Source organism: Brienomyrus brachyistius, chromosome 11 (assembly GCF_023856365.1).
Source record: "Brienomyrus brachyistius isolate T26 chromosome 11, BBRACH_0.4, whole genome shotgun sequence".
Classification (NCBI taxonomy): domain Eukaryota; kingdom Metazoa; phylum Chordata; class Actinopteri; order Osteoglossiformes; family Mormyridae; genus Brienomyrus; species Brienomyrus brachyistius.
Window position 1 is genome coordinate 24,288,863 of NC_064543.1, and position 23,618 is coordinate 24,312,480.

The 23,618-nt window shown below is 42.8% G+C and overlaps 1 protein-coding gene across 1 annotated transcript; it reads left to right on the forward strand.

Annotated features, from left to right (window-relative positions):
• The first annotated feature begins 1,351 nt into the window (after window positions 1-1,351).
• On the forward strand, window positions 1,352-23,038 carry LOC125704259 (uncharacterized). Its single transcript, XM_048969687.1, has 2 exons — window positions 1,352-1,425; window positions 19,941-23,038. The coding sequence occupies exon 2, from the start codon at window positions 20,074-20,076 to the stop codon at window positions 21,184-21,186; it is 1,113 nt and encodes a 370-aa protein (XP_048825644.1). The 5' UTR covers window positions 1,352-1,425; window positions 19,941-20,073; the 3' UTR covers window positions 21,187-23,038.
• Window positions 23,039-23,618: the final 580 nt, after the last annotated feature.

The following is a 23,618-nucleotide window of genomic DNA, read 5'->3' on the forward strand; positions in this document are numbered from 1 at the left end:
TAGTAATTATCCTGGAACTAATCTTAGTGAAGGTATGTAAATTATAGTTCTAGTTGCCAATGCAGTGCACAGGTATTAAACAAATTAATAGCTTGCTTACATACACTAAAGAGTCTGTAGCCATTCAAGTTGCAGTATCCAAATATAAATGACTGTCTTGTATTGGGGGTATTTTGTATTCTCAAAGTTTCTCCAAATCAAGTCAGGGCGACGACCTGATTTGACTGTTTATTAAATTCTGCTGGTGTTTTGTGTATATAGTGGCACCACAAAATTTCAGGGGTTAGTGTGCTACCCAGCTAGCCGGCTATGTGTAAAAGCAGTTCCTGTCCATCTGATGGTGTCAGGCCACGGAATACATGTGTGATAAGAGCATTACATCACTGGGGAGAAGACCTGACTGTAACGCATCCCCCACATTTGCTTAATTAACGAACCCCTCCCTCATTGCCACACACTGTACCCATTGCAGGTGTACTCACTTTGGAAGAAACATGCTTTCCTCTGTGCTGAAAAGAAAACCAACAAAGATTCTGCATGGAATGTTTTAAGACATAAAAATGTATGGAAAACTGCCTGAAAAATTTAAGTTATAGACAGTTTGTGTACAGGTTGTCGTCACCTTAAGACCGTGATTAGTTCCAACTAACCGGTCTTAAGTCAATTAGGTCATAAGTTGGGCCTTTATTTTATATGTAAGAATTATCATAAGTATGGTATACTGTTTAATAAAATTATTTAATCTTGAAGTCATACTATTTGGTGTTTTTAACCTTTTTATTACTATTTTCTCGTGGGGTACTAGTGCAGCCGGGAATTGGCGCGGAAATTGTCATACCTACACTCTGGGCAACATTCACGCTGCCAGACATAACAGTTGTGACCACGTATCGTATCTGTGTTCTCGAAATAGTTAGAAAGTCAATCAGTCTTTAGTCACATAGGTCGTAAGTTAATGACAACCTATATATTTTTTTTCACAGGTTTTGTACATTTACTGTGTTAAGTGTTTCAATGAATTAAACTTTTTTTTGGCATCCATGGGATACTGATATTCAGAACAACAGTGCACTCAGCTGACTTTCAATTTAGCTTTAGAACTCCTCTTCAGAGAGCTGTGATTTGGTGTAGACAGCACTATAGCTTCCTAGAAGCAAAGCCCTGCACAGACAGAGAAATGGAATTCTTCATGGGGCTGGTGCTATGCTGAAGGCACACTGTTGCTTGAGGTCCAGTGTGCCCAAGGGAAGTTATTTTAACCTGATATGTCAGCATGTCAGTAACAAGGACACGCTGAATCATGTCACCCTGGTGTGATTCACACATAAGTGTGACATAATTTGCAGTATCTGAAATACTGAGTAACACAATCTGCACATCAGCTGCCTGTCAGGGTGTATGTTTCTGCTGCCACTGACCCACCAGGTACGTGCCTAAAACTCAATTGTCTTGTGTCGAACACACTAAAGTAGTGCTTATTCACATAGAAGTGTCTCAAAAGACTAAAGGTATTCATGTTGTCTAGGTACCAAGTCTTTCCACTATAGGGGTATAATGGCCAAACGTTCCTAAAATATTTGCATTGTAGCCTACGATTATTCAAGTTTTATGTTTTGTTGTTGAGTGTTAGACATTGCAGAAGGGGATTCGGAAGTATAAAAAATCATGTATGAGAAACAACAAGCAAATTCTAATTGTTTAGGGAAATAAAATGAAGAAATGCTTTTTTTTTAAGGAATTACCGTTCATTCTCTAGACTGCCATTCAGGTCTGAATGACCTGGGCTGAAAAGGCATATTTATGCCTATGACTGTGCCAAGTGCCTGCTTTGAATGCTGCAGTACTTGGAAAAAAATAGACTCCTCCCAAAGCACCTAGAACCGAACATAAAAAATGTATTGAAACTGAATGCAATCTAGTTATAATGGACTGAAAGAAGCTAGATGACATAGGAAACCACAGGAAAAGAAATGATATGATTTGATCAGTAATCTTCCTACATTACTGAGTCTCATATCCTTTTTTAAAAAACAGCTCTGTTAGAAACTACAGGGGACAAAAAGAAAAGCATGTAAATTGTACAGTGTTCTTTATCTCGTATGCAGTCTTCATAAATATCCCATATGGGAGAAATGAGCTGTGAGTCCTCACCAAGTAAGAAATTCAGCTTTAGGGGGAATCCAAGAGAGAGCTGGAATTAGGGAAAACAGTTGCCCAGACATGCCAAGCACTGATGAAGGGTGGATGGCAGTCCGGGATTTTAGATAAATCCAGTCTTGCAGAGCTGATGCAGACAGTACCCACTGACCTGGATGGGCTGCTTGTAAATCTGTGGAACACAAGAAATAGCAGAAATATGTGTGCGAATGAATCATAGTAATGGCATCTGTAGTGTTTTCGCTGTCCTCTGCTTTGAGGTGATATTTCTTGACATTCAAGTTTCTATACTTATGGATTTAGTGTTAAATTTGTCATTTAAGGATGATCAAATTATTACTGGGCAGTTTAGGGTGCAAAACCTAATCTACTGATGTGCTTTTGAGTTTCAGTAATTGAAAAGATTCAGCATTAGGTGGCTTTTAGAGGAATATAATCAGTAACAATTTAACTGCTCCTTCCTAATGTCTTTATAAAGCATTCGTAAGAACATTAGGAGCCTTAACATCCTATCATATTTTAACACCTTTAATATAAAATTTTAAGGAACATTATATGATAACAAACATTATAATCATATAATCAAATAATTTTTGCTATTAATGTACATTGAAGCTGTTAAGGGATGTTACAATGTTAAGGTATACTTGCAGGCTGCTTATGAATGTTCTATGAATGCATTGTGAAGGTGCAATGAATGGTCAAAGAATGCATAATAAATGCATTTTGAAGGTTCAGTCAATGTAATGCATAATCATACAATTATAGTACATTTCAAATTATGACTTGATCATAGAAACCGTATGATCTACATGACTTTTCCTATAAATAGTCTCTTAATTTCAAGTTGAAATTACAAGCCATTTAACCCAATGCGGTTCATCAAAAAAGTATGCAGTGCGCTTGTTCATTCATTTTGATGGGATCAAACTCACTAAGTGCAAAACAAACAAGTAAGCCTAAGAGGATTATAGGTACGGAATCAGAATGAGATACTGTTGCCAGTTCTACTGAAAGCCCAGAATCACATTAAGCCTCCACGATGTGGTGAAATTGTAATATTCATTATTTAAAAATTGCACCGTTGCGAGAAATAAGATGTTTTCTGAAATCAACCAACATTAAGCAAATTGTATGATCCATATTATTTTGATGAGTAAGTCCAGTAAACACAAATATATTCACCCATTCTTCTTTCAGTCGCTTATCCACTGATGGACTGCAGAACACATTTGGACATCGGTACCACTTTACAATAAGACTACCATTATAAAGAGTTCATGAATGCTAGAGGAGGTTACTTTGTTGAATCAAAGATATGACATCTTATTTGCTAATAAACATACTCAAACGGTGAACATACGCTAAACTTATTTGCTAATATATAATATTGAGTATATTTTTAATAAATGTTAAGTGAGTAAAATGCAAATGTAGAAAATCTCAGTGTGTGGTACAATGGTAGTGTAGTCTGAAGGGTTTGCAAACTACCCCAACACTTTTGATGTAGCTAATTTTAGGTTTATAATAGAATGATATATATTAACGGTTAATATTTAGGACTTCTTGCGTCAGGGTGAGAGTCTGAAAGCACGAGTGTCACGCTAGATGTGTGAGAGTTGGCAACCCTGTGTATGTCTGTATGCATGAATATTAACGTGAAAATTCTATTTCTAAAGATAAAATATGATACAACAGAAGTAGCAATAGCAAAGCTTCCAGGCAGGAATTAACAGGAGCTGTGTGTCTTTGTGTTTGCAGTTCTGGCTCAGACAGGGTCCCCTCTTCAACACCAGGATGGGCCTCAAAATCTGTCACACATATCTACACTGATCTGATACACGGTTAAGAGCAGCAGACAACCAACAGGAAAAAGCATCTAACAATTGTCTATATATATATATATATATATATATATATATATATATATATAAAGTACAATTTACTGTAGGACAAAGACTAGTCTTGATACTTCATAATACGCAGATTTGCCTGAACACACAGGGTTGTTTTGTATTGGGAAATGTCTTATTCACAGACAGGTGATCATTTCTCTTCTATACGGGGGCTATCACATTTGTTTTTTTCCTTATAAATAAGAATCTGGGGCCTCGTTCATGAAGAATATTTGGAAATTCTTACAGGCGGCGAAATGTGAGTATGAAAAATTGTCCTTTGTTCAAAAAGTAAAAGTCAGATTTATAAAACTTTGTGTAAAGCACAAAGCGGATCATACAGGTTACAAACCCCACATATGATGGAGACATTTGCAAGGGGCTCACTTAAGAATGTCCCCCATTCCCACCCACTAATTACCCTACGTTGGCAATACAAATTAGCCATGTGTATATGAACGTGTGCATTTTATATTAGCTACGCTATGTCAGAGACAACAGAGCCACAAACCAGAGAAAAAAAATACTTTCTCAGAATATGAAGTCCAGACTTTACAGTGTCTGAAGTAATGGAATGCCAAACCATTTTACTGTATATGGTACATCATCAGTACATCTGTCACTGTGACAAAAAAGCCAAATGGCAGCATGTAACTGCTGGTGTTAATGTGGTCAGTTCAACCAGCCGGACAAAGACAGAAATTAAAAAAAGGGCAAATTTTAAATCTGTTGAACCGGCGTTCTTCTTCTGTATGTGGTTGGTGAATTGGGAGTAACCCCAAAACACTGTAAAAGGTTAGGGGTAAAACATGAAAATTGGTAAATTTAAAATCCTCGAATAATATTTGGGCACCCCTAACCTCAAACCATAACAGTCTGTTTGTCTAACCATTTGCATAAAATGTCTAACCAAACAGTACTGTATTGTACACTTTGCATGTCAAATTACCTTGTTGTATCCTATCTGGAGTTTTTATATACCATGGAACCAAATTATAGTAATCACACAATATACACATGCTCGCAAGGCATACCGGGACATGCAGATACTGCCAGCGCTACAGTATTATAGCGTATGTGAATTATAAATAGTTCAGTAACTTAATTTGTACAGTATTTTAATTTGAAAGTCAATAAAACTCTTAAATAGCTATTCTGTCCGTTTTATTACCTTATATTCATGCAATAAATATACAATATGTCAATTAGATGGTAATCAGCCTGAGACAAAAATAAAAAAGAAAAACCTGGTTACACTGATAATCGAGTGATCACGTCTGTTTGGGTGACATCGATCACTATAAGTGGATTCCACTGTAATATACAAACAAATTATGTACAAAGTTACAAGGTCTACTGAACGCACTGGGAGCACTATATTTTGGCCCTATTACAAAAAAAATGCACAATTAATGGTACTGAAAAGTTTAAAACTTACAGTCCCAAAGACAGCCAATATGTAAGTGAGGCTGGTTGCCAAGTTGATTTTTAATATTAAGGAAGCAAAATGACTGTGCTTTTGACCAACAAAACCGCGTCTAAAGTCAGTGGCGCATTATTAAACAATGTTTAAGGGGCGCGTTTTAGAAACATGCAGGTGCACGACGCTCCTTACTGACACAGGTATGTGCTTGAGATATGCAAACGCTTTTTTGTTATTTTGTTTAATTTAATTTGCACATTTATTATTATTATAGAGCACATCAGGTCCTTTCACGTAACCCTACTGTTCAATAAAACATCAAAAGAAAAACAACATATACAGTAAAGAACAAACCATATCATTTAAAATCCTTTCGAGTTCATTACAAGAATTAACCATGTACTGTAACATACTGCATTTCAGGTATTTACAGTAGATGTCAGATGGAACATTACAATGCAGCACTCAGGAGGTTGGGGCATTATTTGTGGCATTTTGTACGTAGCATAGCATTCCATGTGTGATTGATGTCTGCTGGACATAAATGAGGACACATTAGAGAACTTTGGAAGACGTGATGCTGAACTGCATGTGCCAAAACCAACAGAGGAGTGTATGCCGGCAGCAGTGCGGGCAAGGAGGGATCAGCTGGGAGAGGAGCTGAATCGTCTGTAGCCTGGTTAGGAATCTAAATTGTGAGATGTAGAAAAATAAAAGCGTTATTGTCTTTTATTTATTTGTATTTTAAAACACTTTAAAAACTGTAGGTGTCATGACTCGGTGAGACACAGAGCAAGTAAACAGGAACTGGAGTCCAAAATCAGGGAACGCTTGGTTTACTGAGAAGCACAGAACATCAAAGCACATGCAACATTAACGACCGGACTGGGGAAACAAACTGAAACGTGGACTAAATACATAGAACTAATGACAGCAACAGGAAACAGCTGGTGAACATGGGGAATCCACATGAGGGGGCGTAGCACACGGGAGGAATGGAAGAGCGGGTCATGACAATGAAGGAGGGGGGCAACGAAGAGACAAGACCAGGGTGCACACCCACAGTGGCACAGAGGGACGGGGAGCGAACACAGGGGGCACACAAGTAGAGGGCAAGGAGGCAAAGGACGGGGAAAGTGGGGAGCCGGACGGATCCCTGGCAGGCGAGGGCCGGAAGCTGCAGGGGCTGCAGGTGACCGCAAGGAGGGAGCAGAAGGGAATGCTAAAGGTGGCGAAGAGAAAGGCCGGGGGACCGATGGAGGGGGCGAGGAGGAAGGCGAAGCGGACACTGCTTTCGTGCACCTCCCCTGGAAGGTGCACGTTTCTGGGCAGGGATATCTCCTCAAGTGTATTCCTCGTCCGAAGCGCGATGGGTCGCAGTGTGAGATTGCCCCTCACCTCTGGTTGCTCGAGCCAATAAATCACCTCATCACTGCCTCAGTGAGGTATTCTGCCTCAGTCAGGTAAGGTGTCTTCTCTGAGAGTCTGGTCATTCTGTCACGAATCAGGGAGACATGGAGCTAGGAAAGAGGAACTGGAGTCCAAAATTGGGGAATACGGGGTTCCACAGGACATCAAAGCACACGCAACATTAATGACCAGACGGGAAACAAACTGAACTGACAGGATCAGGATAACTGCCCGGAACACTTACAGTGGGACCCTCTGGGCCTTGCCATCTCCGTGCACCCCTCCCTCTACCCGGTGCTTGGGCCACTCTGGACCCAGGTACTAGGGCAGCCACTGGTATCAGCTGAGGTCCAAGCGAGGGGCTGGCTGAGCCACACTATCCATTGCTGCAGTCCAGACTTCTGTTTACCTAACGTTATCTTCTTTTGCTGAGGCCCAGAGAGGAGAACCCACAGCATCCTCTGGCTCCTGTCCTACAGTCCCCTTGGTGCACTTCAGCTCCTGCCCTGCAGTCCCCTTGACACCCTCCTGCTCCTGTCCTGCAGTTATCTTTGTGCCCTCTAGTCCCACTGGATGCTAAGTACCCTCGGGCCTTTAAGACCCTTAGGTCCTGTGGTCTGGACAGGTCCCATCTTGCCAATGAATGAGCCCAGGAGGATCCATGTCTCAGGGTCATCACTCAGCATCCCAGGATCTACCCAGAGGCACATTTTCATTCTACAAGGCTTTATTTTACCCTGACCTGTGTTGACTTTTACATTTTTGGATGATCCATCCAATGCTTCAAGAAATTGTACAAGTTAGTGAGTGTGGGATAAGTACGGATTAGATGGCCAAATAAAATGACATGGCTATCTGTGGAATACAATGCTGTAATTTCCAACAGCCCCAAATATAGTTTTTAGATGCACTGTAAAACCCATGAGAAAACCATTTTTAATGCCTGATGACTTATGCTGTGTTATTTTATAATTGAATATCTGTCAGACCGTGCACAGGGGGAGCAAGCAGGGAGTGCGGAATCAGGATCAGGCAGATGGAAATCCAAGATCACAGGGTTTATTGCTGGCAAACAAGGCACAACACGGAGTTGATTTCAATGACGGGACTGGGGAAACATGCTTGATCGTGAACTTAAATACACATGACTAATTGGAACTAACGAGAAACAGGTGATGACATCGGGATTTCACAGAAGGTTAATGAGGGGAGCGTGGCACACAGGAGGATCGGACGATTGGGGGTGAAAGAACCCCCCCCAAAGGTACGTACACCGGGCATGCTCCAAGGGGAGTGACGGGTGAGATGAGGAACCAACAGGACCTGGTGAAACAAAACCAAGAACATTAACAAGGAACCGGGAACAGGATGGACACACAGAACACACAAGGGAAGCAACTAAGACAACAACTGATAAAGGACAGGGAATGCAGACAGGCACAGGGGCAACACGAACGGAGACACAGGGGGAACACTAACAGGAGAAACGAAGAGGTCAGGAGTTAACGAAGGCACAACAGAGGAACGAGGAGCAGACACAGGAGGCCGGAAAGGAGAGGACAACGGGGAGCCTGAGGGATCCCCAGCGGGGACCTCATAGGGGGCGAGGAGGTAGGCAGAGGGGGCACCAGGGGAGGCAAAGAGGCAGGCAAAGAGGCAGGCAAAGCCGCGGCAGGTGACGGCATAGCCACAGCCGGCGAAGGTGCAGCCAACTGACGAGTTGGAGTAGGGGGATCCACAAGTGACTGATAAGTCGAAACAGGAGAACCCGCAGGTGACTGATGAGGTGTCAGAGGCGGGGCCTTAGGCAGCTGACAAGTCATCGGAGCAGGACCCACAGGTGACCACCGAGCAGGAGCTAGAGAACCCACAGGTGCTCCTCAAGCCACAAAGACTGAAAGCGAGCTAGGGAGCAGGGTGGGCGGGACACAACCCCTGCACAGGTGTCCCAGTCCACTCCGGGAGACCGAGAAGTGGGGACCCGGGTGGGATCGACCACATTGGGGCGATGGAGGAGGGGTCCCATTCGTGCTCCTCCTCTCCCTCTATCAAGGGAGGAGGAGCGGTGCCAATTGGGGACTTCCTCAGGGACTGGGGCCAGGGGAGCAGGGTGCGTAGGAGCAGGATCAGGAACTAGAGCGTTAGGAGCCGGGGAAACTGGATCTGGAGCCGGGGGGACAGGATCTGGATGAAAATGGGGGGGTCTGGATCTGGAGCCGAGGAATTACAAATTGAGGCAGGATCCTCAGGGCATGACTGGAATATCAGGCGGCGTATCAGGAACCATGGGCACTGGAACCTCATGGAGCAAAACAACAGTCACAGAAACAAGGTGGGGCAGAGCATCATCTGCCGGCACAGGAACAGCAGGGGGCGGAACCTCAGCCGGAGGGGGCGCAGGGACCTCGTGCAGTGGTGGAGGCGATGCAGGGACTGCCAATACAGGAGCCATTGGGAACAGAGCCGGGGTTCGCACTTTAGCAGCAGGCACGGCCCCTTTAAGTACCGGTGGGACCCACGGGATGGTGTCCCAAACAGACCTGCTCCCTTTAAGAGTAGGGGGACCCACAGGCGAGTCCCGGAAAAGGGGCGTGCTGCTGACACTGGCCACGCAGCCACGGACAGACACTCCAGGGTGGCGGCAGCAGCTTCTGGTGCAAAGATTGGCAGAAGATCAGGGCTCCTCCCTATAAGCAGCAGGGCAGGCAGCCACGAGGGAGGAAGCAGCAGAGATGGAGACAGCCCCCAGAAAGATTGCCAGTGTCTCTTCCGGTCTCTGATTTTTCCACTTTCTTCTCTTTCTCTGGCTAGTCATTGTCGGCAGAGGTTGAGTCAGATCAGAGAGGTTGGGCGGTGGATCTAAAAGCAATCCGCTATCTAGGGTGATCTGCTGCCTATTTGCTTCTGCCGCTCGACTCCGGAGCTGTTGGAAGTTCAGCTGAACCTCTTCGGTCAAGGAAAGCATCCTTCAACGTTGAAATCCCCATCAGGATATCCCTGTATGAACTGGGGCCGCGGAGTCCTCCTGGACCACAGGCTGTTGCAGCCAGTATACCGCCTCGCTGACGTGATCGCCATATTCAGCTTCCATTAGCTGAGACATTCTGTCATGACTGCATACAGGATGAGCAAGCAGGGAGCACGGAAACAGGGTCAGGCAGACGTAAATCCAAGAGCACAGGGTTTATTGCTGGCAAACAAGGCACAACACGGAGTAGACTACAATGACGGGACTGGGGACACATACTGTCACGGGACGGCTCGCGATCACCTGGTGAGCGGGCAGAGAGGCGAGCAAGCGGAAGCAGGCACACAGGCAAGGTTCGGGAAAACAGGGTTTACTGGCAACAGGCACGGACAAACGCTGGGTAACATCAATGACAGACACTGGATTAGTACACAACAGGAACTTAAATACAGGAAACAAGGCAGCAGGAAACAAGACATGACTGGGCACAATCAGGGAATCACACGTGGGTAATTAGAGGGCGTGGCACACACGAGGAACGGACGGAGCGGGCGTCACACATACAGTGTACATGAAAATTTTAACAGTTTGAAAAAAATATGGGTTTTGGAGAATCTACAGTTTCGGCAGAACTAGAAGTACTCAATTATTCATATATTTAAAATGGATATTCATCCAGTGTTAGCTTCTTGTTAATAAATCAGAGAATGTGTGTTCTTGATAATTATGCTGTCGCCCCTTTCGTTGGCTTTCTTGATGCTGCTGGAAGAACAGTTTGATCCTGAAGTTTGCAGGACATGGACTGAATTTGCAATGCTCATCTTATCTTGGGATCTACATGTAATAGAATTGAAATGCAAATCTGTTACTCAGCACCTTTGTACAACAAAATTTTATTATTACGAAGAGCTGGAAACAACTCTGCTGTCAGTTTTAATACTCATCTCGGAAATGAGTTTTGCATTATTAGCAGTGACATGCATTTCCCATTACCATCACTGGGTCACAGCAAGCCTGCCCCTATTCAGGGTAGCTCAGGACACAGTATGGCAATGATATTTATTAGATCCCAGTGTAGCACAGGACATGTACATATGCAATCCAACCAAAACACATCTTTCTACTTCTGAGTTGAAACCAATGTAGTCAGAGGAAAGTCACATGACCATGTGAGAACAAGAAAACTCCAACAACAGAGCAGGATGTATGGCAGCCCTGTCCTATTATGCTCATGAATTTGAATAAAAATCAAAGTATTACATCAGTTTGTACATCGTCCTAGTGGCTGACCCCACAGGGTCGTAGGGGGGCTGGAGCCATAAGCTACTGCTCTAAGACTACAGGGGAAGCTCAGTTTCCTCCATAGAATTGCCAAAACAATTTAATTAGTTAATGTATCAATTAAATTGATTTTATTTGTGATTAAATGTGTAATTTATCTTACTAACTGATCCACAGCACTGATCATTTCACAGGAGTTGCTTTCGACAACATAAATATTAATTTTCCCTTTGAAACCAGGATAAATACCGCCCATAAGCACCCATTGACTCTGGAAGTCTATGGAAGATTCTTGTAAACTTTATCTGAGTGAATAACAAATGAAAGCTTATTGGTCAATATGTTTCGATTACGAGTTATCAGAGCACACCTGGATGCTGCGCTTCTCTGGGAGTCCATGAGAGCTTCCTAGTTTTTGCTAAAGCAATGTTGATTGTATGTTATACCTACCTGGAAGCCAGGCTTCTCTACATAATGTTTAGGAGACACCTCAATGACACAGGATAAACTACCAATAACATTAATGGTCACAGCACATGCAGTCGGAGGCATTAGATCATAGAATTCATTCACTCTCTTGCATGCAGGGGCACAGAAGCATTTCATTGCAACCCAGAGTGACAGTTCATCATTTCATATGTCATATCTCACCATTGGCATTTGTAATTGGTGTAAATAAAGCCATTAACCTTTAAGTTTTCACATGAGCAGTTTTTGACTTTGATCGTTCGTTTTTTTTAATCGACTAGTTTTGTTGTAAGCTCACTAACTAAGCTGTTTGTACAGTATGTTCAAAATGGTAAAATTGCTTCAGAAAGCCATGCTGCTATTAGATGATAATAGATTATTTCATATAAAAAGAAAGGAGAACAGAATTTCCATGCAAGTAGGTGACTGGCTAAAATAAGAAAAAAAGACCTTGTTTTGGGTTTTGGTCATTTTGCCAACTGTTGGCACTATGCTTCCCTCATTTTAAAAATCACCAGCCGCTACTGGATCTCAGGCAGCATAGAGCACCAGGCTGGGGGTACATCCTGGATTATATGTGCACCAGTCTAGTTATTACAAAAGGTATAAATAATGCCATTCCACACATCATGTGTTATTCAGTATATTCATGGATTTGAATATTATATCATAAATAAAGCTTTGCTGTTGTCTCTAGAGGAAAAAGTCTGATATCTACTATACTGTCCTTAAATAAAATCGTTTTAAGTGGACCACACAGTCCAGGCTCTGCTGGAAGGGTTGCTGCATAGTACAGCAGCGAATTTGGTTCACATCTAAGAGGAATACCAGCCTTTAGGCCCCTCGTCCGTATAACATGCTCTGTTCCCCTTTTCCTATGCTGCTTTTGGACCCCAACACCCTCACTTCAGCGGGAAGTAACTGGCACAGAAAAGGGATCAGCGCCAAGGTGTATTTGTGGCTGAAATGCCCCCCGCCCTTATTTGTGGCTCGTGTGCTGTGCTGTGCACGGGTGGCCTCTGCATGTCACATCCACAGATGGAGAGAGAAAGTGTCAAACTCCACGTCAGACAATCGCAGCTGACAAGCGACACAGCAGAAGCCATCATACAACTCTCAGAATTGAAAGGTGCCCAGCGAAGGAGAAATGTACCGTGAATAACTCAGCTTCTGTGCACTTCCGGAAATATCAAACCATATGATGCAACTTTGATATGGTTTCAACCTGGGGTTTGGCCCTTTCTGCTTCAGATTTCATTTTGCCCTTCATTAATTAGACTGTGCACAGGTGGATGCCTGTTCACTATGCTGTGGTCCCAATCTTTCCTCTGAAGTGGCCCAAAATAAGATGGTAACTGCCTCAACACTCTCTCCTTTTGCAGATGCTTTACATTACGGCCTCGTTCTGCAATAAGTGGCACTGGCTACCTTTACAGCTCTTTGAACATCATCTCCATATCCTGCTTGTAAACTGCCACTGCTTTTGGCAGCCAGTGCTCCATCAGCAAGTCAGAAAAGACATTTCTCAGCAACCATTCATTATGGGTGGCATTTTGTTGTCCCCAATCCCCTTAAGCTGTGCATTGTATGACCTCTCTCTTGTTAACTGACTCAAGATAATGTCAAATTACATCAGAACCTCCTTTGTCACTTGCATCATTATTTATGATTGGATACAAACACCGTAGGAAGCAGTTTTGCTTCAGGGTAGTGATGCTACTGTATACATAAATCCATTGCAAAACTCAGCATTACTACCCTTTATCTGATCTGGATTCTCTATGTAGATTGTTCTTATATTGATAATGAATGAACTATGCATCCATCCATTTTCTGTAACTGCTTATCCTATTCTGTATTGAGGGGTCCTGAATCTATGGGTACAAGGCAGGGAGCACCTGGGGGCAGGGTGGGGGGGGGGCAACCCATCACAGTGCACACTCACACACCATTCACTTCATTAATTTGGCAACTTCAATTAACCTCAGCATGTTTTTGGATTGTGGGGGAAATCGGAGAACGTGGAGGAAACCCCACGACAACACAGGGAGAACATAGAAACTCCACATACATGGAGCCATGGCAGAGACTTAACCCTCGTCCCCAAGGTGTGAGGCAACAGTGCCAACCACCGCACCACCATGCCACCCCAGAACAAAGACAAATAAAAGTAATCACTAAATTTATTTAACCCATCCACCCATCTTTCAATGGCTTATCCTGATCAGGCTCGTGGGGCTACACCATTACAGGATATACTCACAGCCAGGCTTTATGGTAGCAAGCTGGAGTGCAGAGGAAATCTACACAATGTAGGGAAAATATGCAAACTCCACACACACAGAGAAGAGATAGAGTTTCACCTGCCAAACCTGGAGGTGATAGGCAACAGTGCTTCCTACTAAGCCTCTGTGACATCCAGCCAGGAAAGCCATTTAACAGTAAAAGCCAAATCTGACCAGCTTTTCAGGCACGCAGAGTTGCCCCAGGGAAGTACAGAAACACAGATACATGTGACCTTTAAAACATACTTACACGTCCCCTAAAATATACACACACAGCTGCTCTCATTGTGACTTTGATGCAAATATAGAAATCCTGAGTCTGCATTTTACTCGTAGCGATGATGAATTTTTTTTTTTATAAATATCTCTTTTGGACACTATCTTTGGAAGCAAGTTAGCCTCCAAAATGTTTTATTTACTGCCGTCGAGCTCCATTTGTCCTTTCTCTGCACTGGGACAAATAGTTTTTCTCAAGCTCAAGCTGATAAATATGTAAATGTCCCGGAATTGAATAATGCATGCTTTCAGACATTTTTTGAGCATATTCTGCCCAGGAAAGTGAAAAAAATGCAAAGCATTTAATTGAAAAATCCATTAGGATAGTCCTATGGTAACCTAGAATTAATCCCCCAACAAACAGCCTTTAATTTATTAACTCTAGGGAAATATATTCAATCAAAACGCATTCTAAGGATAGATAACACAGGATCCATTCTGCAGTATTATGTAGTAATAGAAAGTGATTTATCACAACCAAAAATTGGCTAAATATTTTTAGGGGAAATGAGACTGCAGAATCCAAGACTAAAGATGGATGTTTTTAAAATGATATGTGTGTATTTGTTTTTAAAAATGTAGTGATTAGAAACATAAAACTGGAATGAGTCCCCTAAAACTGTAGACCCTGGAGTGGTACAAGTGTCCCTGAAAAAATGTAATGCTTTCATCAGTATGAATGAAGTTGTCAATAATAAAATACGACCCATTTTGGCTATTTTTCTTTTCGTTTTTTTGCCTACATTTGTTCCTTAATTGCCCTTATGCATTCAATGGAAGCACAGTAGGATTTGAGAAAGAAATGCAGCACTAAAAAAGAATCAGAAAATTATTAATGAACACCCAGGGCTTTTCTAAAGGAAACACACTTTTTATTTTTAGTGTTGTTAAATAAAATATTTTGTTCTTTTTGTTTTAAATGTACATAAGCTCTTCGAATCGATAACTTATGGGTATTGATTTTGCACAAATAGCGGAATGATGACAAGCAAGCAAAACATAAATAAGCAAATAAACAAAACAATACAATCCAGCAATTGTTTGCCATTCTTTTTAGATGTCGTAGTAAAGGATTTTAGTAATTTAAAAAGCCTAAACAAAAATGTACATTGTTTATAGATTAGGATGTATTTGTTTTATAAGAAACTTCCAAAAGAACCTTCCAAAGTGGTTAGTACTCTACTGACTTTTGAATTCACTTTCTATTGGTTCTTGTATTAAGAAATTTTCTGTAAAAATTCAATGCTTTGGCACATGATGTCATGCCCGGCTCGTCCGCTCCTCCTGTGTGCCACGCCCCCTGCTTACCCTCGTGTATTTCCCTGATTGTACCCCGCTGTATCTGGTTACTTTGATTAGTCTTGTCTGGTTTTAAGTCCTGGTCTTACCTGTTAGCAGTGTCCGTCATTGATGTTGTAGCCCTTGTGTTGTCCCTGTGGCTGGGGTTTGTGGGGCGCCTGTGGGTCCTCCTCTGATGACTCTTCGGCCACCTTCGGCCCCGCATCCGTAGACTCGTCGGTTGTCTGCGGGTTCCCCCGCTTCGACTCATCGGTCACCTACGCCTGGGCCGGCTGTGACTGCGCCTTCGCCTGCCGTGGCTGCTGTTCGCTCCTCCCCTCCGCCAGTGTCTCCTTCGCCTTCCTCCTCGCCTCCTCTGGTGCCCCCTTCCTGCCTCGCAGTTGCCGAGGGTTCCTTCGGCTCCAACCTCAGGGTCGCCTGCTGCCCCTGCAGCTTCCGCCTGTTGCCTGCTGGGATTCCCTCAGGCTCCCCGTTTCTCTCCGCCCTTTGCCTCCTTGCCCTCTGCCTTCGTGCCCCCTGCGTCTGCTCCTCATCCTCCTGTTTCTCCTTCATTCGCTCCTGGCCCCTTCGTTCCTCCCATTGGTGTTCCCCCTGTGTCTCCGTTTTTGTTGCCTCTGTCCCTGTTTGTTTTTCCTTTTGCTTGTCAGTTGTTGTGTGGGTTGCTGCCTTCATGTCTGTTCTGCGCGTCTGTCTCATTCCCAGTGCCCCGTTGATGTTTTGCTTTTGTTTTCTAGGTCCCGTGTCCCCGGTCTCGTTCCTCGTCTGGTGTTCACACCTTTGGGAGGGGAGGGGTTCTGTCATGACCCACTCGTCCAGTTGTCCTGAGTGCCACGCCCGCTCATCTACCCCATGTGGATTCCCTATGTTCACCAGCTGTTTTGCATTTTTTATGATTAGTTTAGTGTATTTAAGTCCACGTCACAGTAGGTTTCCCCAGTCCTGTCATTAATGTTACATGTGTTCTAGAGTGTGTTACCCTGTAAATTGTTTGTATCCACGGCTTCCTTCGCCTGCCGATCCCTAACAGATCTCTGGTCAACATGAACAGTATTTACAAATCAAAGTATTTTTTACTCCTGGCTCTTTCACTTATAATATACCACTTGCTTGGTATATACAAACAAAAAAGGTATTTTGGCAAAGTGAAACTTGGGATCCAAGTGCAGGATCAGGCCATTTGTCCTGCATCCAAGAAGCACAGCATCTTACTTGTCTTAATGTTGTCAGGTTCTCCAGATCAGTGGCTCCACTGACTACTATCAATTAAAATTCCAGAGTGGGGGAGCTGGCAATGTAAAAAAATATAAACTTTATTTTAGAATATTCAGAAAATCTTCATTGTAATCGTCATGCTACACAGTTTTAGAATTACTGATCTGTACAGTGTTCCTGGGAGGCTTGTAAAAATTCTCACGGAATATGTTTAAATGGCAGATGGCTGTTTTCACAAGATGGTGGCTGCAGGCTCCATTTTTACTCCAGGTTGCCTTCTGTCTTGCAGTACCAGTTTTCTAATTTTGAGATTATCTGCGGTGTGCATTTTCAGGTGCAGAATTTCATCCATATACTGTAATGTTTTTGTGAAGTAGTAATAAGATGTATCAAAGATCAAATAGAATAAATACATCAATAATAATATGCAAAGCATTTAATTGAAAAATCCATTAGGATAGTCCTATGGTAACCTAGAATTAATCCCCCAACAAACAGCCTTTAATTTATTAACTCTAGGGAAATATATTCAATCAAAACGCATTCTAAGGATAGATAACACAGGATCCATTCTGCAGTATTATGTAGTAATAGAAAGTGATTTATCACAACCAAAAATTGGCTAAATATTTTTAGGGGAAATGAGACTGCAGAATCCAAGACTAAAGATGGATGTTTTTAAAATGATATGTGTGTATTTGTTTTTAAAAATGTAGTGATTAGAAACATAAAACTGGAATGAGTCCCCTAAAACTGTAGACCCTGGAGTGGTACAAGTGTCCCTGAAAAAATGTAATGCTTTCATCAGTATGAATGAAGTTGTCAATAATAAAATACGACCCATTTTGGCTATTTTTCTTTTCGTTTTTTTGCCTACATTTGTTCCTTAATTGCCCTTATGCATTCAATGGAAGCACAGTAGGATTTGAGAAAGAAATGCAGCACTAAAAAAGAATCAGAAAATTATTAATGAACACCCAGGGCTTTTCTAAAGGAAACACACTTTTTATTTTTAGTGTTGTTAAATAAAATATTTTGTTCTTTTTGTTTTAAATGTACATAAGCTCTTCGAATCGATAACTTATGGGTATTGATTTTGCACAAATAGCGGAATGATGACAAGCAAGCAAAACATAAATAAGCAAATAAACAAAACAATACAATCCAGCAATTGTTTGCCATTCTTTTTAGATGTCGTAGTAAAGGATTTTAGTAATTTAAAAAGCCTAAACAAAAATGTACATTGTTTATAGATTAGGATGTATTTGTTTTATAAGAAACTTCCAAAAGAACCTTCCAAAGTGGTTAGTACTCTACTGACTTTTGAATTCACTTTCTATTGGTTCTTGTATTAAGAAATTTTCTGTAAAAATTCAATGCTTTGGCACATGATGTCATGCCCGGCTCGTCCGCTCCTCCTGTGTGCCACGCCCCCTGCTTACCCTCGTGTATTTCCCTGATTGTACCCCGCTGTATCTGGTTACTTTGATTAGTCTTGTCTGGTTTTAAGTCCTGGTCTTACCTGTTAGCAGTGTCCGTCATTGATGTTGTAGCCCTTGTGGGTGGTGATGGTCGTTGGCGTGTCATGTTCCCCAGTCCTTGTCGTTATAATAAATCCCCGTTTACCCTACTTCTGCCTGGTCGCTTGCCTCTCCGCTCGTCACCGTACCCGTGCGCCTCTACCGCCGACGTCCCGCGTCACAGATGATGTTGCATCTATTTTTTTTTTATACATATCGTGCACACAGTTATCCTTCCACACTGTTGACAGGCATCGCAAGCACTTTCTGTGAATATTACAAACAACTTTCACTAATGCTCTCAGGATAACTATACAAATCGGAATGTCAGATATGGCTCAGTGTTTCAGAAATCATTCATGATTGACTAGTTTACTTGCAGTGATGTTATACTCTACAATTGCTTTTTTATTTTATTCTAAATAAATAGTAAATTTTGTCTACTAAATAAAAGCTTTCAGTTAGTTTTGAATTAGGTTTGCAGTAGAATTTATATATAAATGCAATCTGAGTGTCCGTTTCATTTTACATTTGAAATACACCACTGGTGGACCCCATAGGTGCTCTATGTCCTTAAATTAAAGATTAACCCAAACCCATACATATCCTTTCTAATATGATAAGGATTCTTCTTATTCGGTATTCTTGGTAAAAATTTACCACAATAAATCTAATGCTGAGGGTAGTAGCATAGCAACATACAGTTACCTAAGACTTGTGAAAGGGATGTCAGAGAAACTGAGATCAACTAGCAGGCAATATAGCAATATGGTCAGAGCTTCATTGCCAAGACAAGTCTCATTTAATTTTTACCCAGCCAATGTCTTAGTTTCAATAATGCAGGAAAAGACTTTGTCCAGACAAGTTTTTGCTGTGACAGGAAGGACTGTGAACTCATGTCATTTCTTTCTGCTGGAGGCGTCTCTTATTGCAGAGGCAAGGTCAGTAAGCTGTATGACAAGACAATTGGCAAACACAGAGTGCCTGAAAACAAACAATTGAAGAACTTCTGGAACGCTTCCTCTGAGCTCTTTGTGAAAGTTATTCTAGGGGCTCAGTGATCAGCACACACACCCACACATATGCACACACATGCTTTCCTATGGAAAATAAATTAATATAACTTGAAGAATTAAAAAATTATTCCTATACTGTATTGCTGCTAGGCCTCCCAGTTAGCACAGTGAATAAATACATATTTATTAAAAGATAAAAATTCTTAAAAAATAGAAAGGATACCCCCCCAACTAATCCATACTCCTCGCACACTGCAGTTATTTACAGGCTACAAACAAGGGCTATTTACAAAGCAGGGTAAAGCATGCTGGGATATGCAAATTAGATATGACTACACAATCATCCGATACAAGTGGAACCAGCTTACTGACCTCAGAATATTTATACATTTCTGAGCCAATGACTTTATGATTTATATATCCCATTCCAAATTTATCCTTTGCTTTTTTAATTTCCAAAAACTACCTCATTGTTTCATTGTCTTCGGCTAACTTGAGACACACACCTTTGTTGATCAAACTATCAGTCCTCAGTAAGGTTGCCACTGTATTGTTTAAGAAATAAGAACAGTGAAATTTGATGGCAGGGGGGAGTGGGTCATCTCATTATCCAGAAATACAAAAAAAATCATGTGCCACATTGGTTCATTTCATTTTTAAATAGGTGGCAACGCATAATATATGGGAAGATCTTGTCATGACCTGTTCATCCGATCCTCCCGTGTGCCAGGCCCCCTTACTGGCTCGGCCAGCCCGAGGTAATGGAGGATCCCGCGACCGAGGATCCCCCTTCCGAGGATCTGCACCTCGCGGAGGAGATGCGGCTGAATTTGACCCGGCTAAGAAGCTAGGTCGCTGAAGACATGATCCGGCAGGCGACCATTGATTGTAGCTTCCTCCCTCCCTTGCCGTGTGAGCTGCCGGACCTCGCAGCACCAGCTCGCAGAAGAAGGAAGCAGGGAGAGAAACGTGGGGACGCGCTGAGAGTTTTTCTGGGGGCCGTCTCGATCTCCGCTACTTCACTTATGGCGTGTCGAGAGAAGATCGTCCCTGCTGTCTCGTCTGCTCACGACAACCGTCTGCCTGTTGCTGCTTCACCTGCACTCGGAGCTCATCTGCCTGTTGCTGCTTGGCCTGCGCCCGCTGCCAAGGCGTGGACCCCTGCTCTGTTACCCCCATGTGACAGACCCCGACCAGGACTGGCTCTCCATATCCAGGAGGGGGAGAGGTCACTTGCGCAGGGGTCGGTTCCCGTCCGGCCTGCCCCCTGGCCCGCCCTCGGTCCCTGTGGCTGGGGTTTGTGGGGCGCCTGTGGGTCCTCCTCTGATGACTCTTCGGCCACCTTCGGCCCCGCATCCGTAGACTCGTCGGTTGTCTGCGGGTTCCCCCGCTTCGACTCATCGGTCACCTACGCCTGGGCCGGCTGTGACTGCGCCTTCGCCTGCCGTGGCTGCTGTTCGCTCCTCCCCTCCGCCAGTGTCTCCTTCGCCTTCCTCCTCGCCTCCTCTGGTGCCCCCTTCCTGCCTCGCAGTTGCCGAGGGTTCCTTCGGCTCCAACCTCAGGGTCGCCTGCTGCCCCTGCAGCTTCCGCCTGTTGCCTGCTGGGATTCCCTCAGGCTCCCCGTTTCTCTCCGCCCTTTGCCTCCTTGCCCTCTGCCTTCGTGCCCCCTGCGTCTGCTCCTCATCCTCCTGTTTCTCCTTCATTCGCTCCTGGCCCCTTCGTTCCTCCCATTGGTGTTCCCCCTGTGTCTCCGTTTTTGTTGCCTCTGTCCCTGTTTGTTTTTCCTTTTGCTTGTCAGTTGTTGTGTGGGTTGCTGCCTTCATGTCTGTTCTGCGCGTCTGTCTCATTCCCAGTGCCCCGTTGATGTTTTGCTTTTGTTTTCTAGGTCCCGTGTCCCCGGTCTCGTTCCTCGTCTGGTGTTCACACCTTTGGGAGGGGAGGGGTTCTGTCATGACCCACTCGTCCAGTTGTCCTGAGTGCCACGCCCGCTCATCTACCCCATGTGGATTCCCTATGTTCACCAGCTGTTTTGCATTTTTTATGATTAGTTTAGTGTATTTAAGTCCACGTCACAGTAGGTTTCCCCAGTCCTGTCATTAATGTTACATGTGTTCTAGAGTGTGTTACCCTGTAAATTGTTTGTATCCACGGCTTCCTTCGCCTGCCGATCCCTAACAGATCTCTGGTCAACATGAACAGTATTTACAAATCAAAGTATTTTTTACTCCTGGCTCTTTCACTTATAATATACCACTTGCTTGGTATATACAAACAAAAAAGGTATTTTGGCAAAGTGAAACTTGGGATCCAAGTGCAGGATCAGGCCATTTGTCCTGCATCCAAGAAGCACAGCATCTTACTTGTCTTAATGTTGTCAGGTTCTCCAGATCAGTGGCTCCACTGACTACTATCAATTAAAATTCCAGAGTGGGGGAGCTGGCAATGTAAAAAAATATAAACTTTATTTTAGAATATTCAGAAAATCTTCATTGTAATCGTCATGCTACACAGTTTTAGAATTACTGATCTGTACAGTGTTCCTGGGAGGCTTGTAAAAATTCTCACGGAATATGTTTAAATGGCAGATGGCTGTTTTCACAAGATGGTGGCTGCAGGCTCCATTTTTACTCCAGGTTGCCTTCTGTCTTGCAGTACCAGTTTTCTAATTTTGAGATTATCTGCGGTGTGCATTTTCAGGTGCAGAATTTCATCCATATACTGTAATGTTTTTGTGAAGTAGTAATAAGATGTATCAAAGATCAAATAGAATAAATACATCAATAATAATATCATCATAAATTATGTTTACTGTCTGAGACTGATTTTTCTGGTATCACTATGCGGCAGTTTGAATAAGATCTATCAAATAGTTTTTTTTATCATCTTAACAGGATCAAGTGTCAAAACATTTGCCATTTTTTTGCTGTCTCTGTGCAGCACAGATTCAGATTCAGTTCCTGTCCAGCTCTCATGCAGTGTTTCTGCAAAGTTCGAAAAAGATGCGTTGAATAGATTTTCATGATTTTAATCAAACGATTTTGGAAGCATTGCTAACTATTTTTATGATCTAAAAGTGCACGGTCTGAAGCACACAATGAAAGTTCTTTTAGGTTGTGCCCAACCCACTTTTGCTAGTTTAAAGGCAGAAAAATACTCACTGCACCAGGCGCAGTGTGATGTCCGATGCGAGAGTGAACAAGCATGGAAGTTAATCCAGAAGACGAAAGCCAAAGGACAAGGTTTTATTTGGGGTAAACGGGGAGCAGCACAAGACAAACGTCAATGACAGAGCTGGAGAATACAGACTTAGATGTGGACTAAATACATCAGACAAGCCGAAATCACAGGGAACAGCTGGGCACAATCGGGGAAGCACACGTGGGTGATCATAGGCGTGGTACACACGAGGACTGGATGCGCAGGTCAAGACACACATGGTCAAAAATCTTCTAATTAGTCATGAGTGTGTTTGGAGTGTAATGTGCTATAAACTGCAAGTCTCAGTGACGCAGACCTCAAGAACTGTGATTGATCCTCTTGGTAGCATTCATTTTTTGTATGAAGAAAGTGTACATCCCAGGTGTACTTATATCACTGATTGAAAGTGAAGCGCTATTTATATCTAGTATTGAATAACCATAATCACTCTAGGCACCGTAGCAACAGGTCTACAAAGAACTCAGTCGTACTTTACAAGACTAAAACAAAAGTAAAATGTACCATGGACATTAACTTCAGAAGAGAAAATGCATAAAATGTGATATTGAAGTGGCTTGACCTGTTTCCAAATATAGCACAAATATAATCAGGACTTGATAAATGGTTAAATGCTTGTTTTTTCTGTTTCGATTGTGTGATTCAATAATCATGCAGGGTGGGAAAACAATAAATGCAACATCCCAAACAATGTATCAGCTAGCATTTTGGCGATGTAATTGCTAAATAACACAGACACACCAGCGCACAAGTATAAATGCTCTCAATGCCGTTGGCCATTTGCGTAGGTCACACTGTAGGTTTGACACAGAAGTTTAAATCAGTCTTAAGCAACCACAGTGGGAATCACTTGCTTTTTGCCTGTTGTGACAAATGCACTGAAATGTTATCTGGCACTTCAGGGCCATGTGTGTTCAATTTCGAAGGGCCAGACTACACTGACATTCACTGCAAGTGCAAGCAAATCAAAAGTGACAACTGCACTAAAGACTGAAACAAAACAAAAATGGGTGATGTTGTTTGTAGATCTGCATTCTGGTATTGCAGACATTGTTGCAGGCAAAATATGCCTGTTTGTATGACTAGCCTACTATAATGTAAAAAAATTCTTACCCTGCAAATAAGCATAGTCAAGTGAAACGTATTTTTCCTTTAGAGGTGGGAACAGGTCGAGAATGTGGGCGGTGTCACT

Excerpts from the sequence above, each read along its gene's own strand:
- LOC125704259 (XM_048969687.1), top strand. The coding sequence starts at position 20,074 with ATGATCCGGCAGGCGACCATTGATTGTAGCTTCCTCCCTCCCTTGCCG.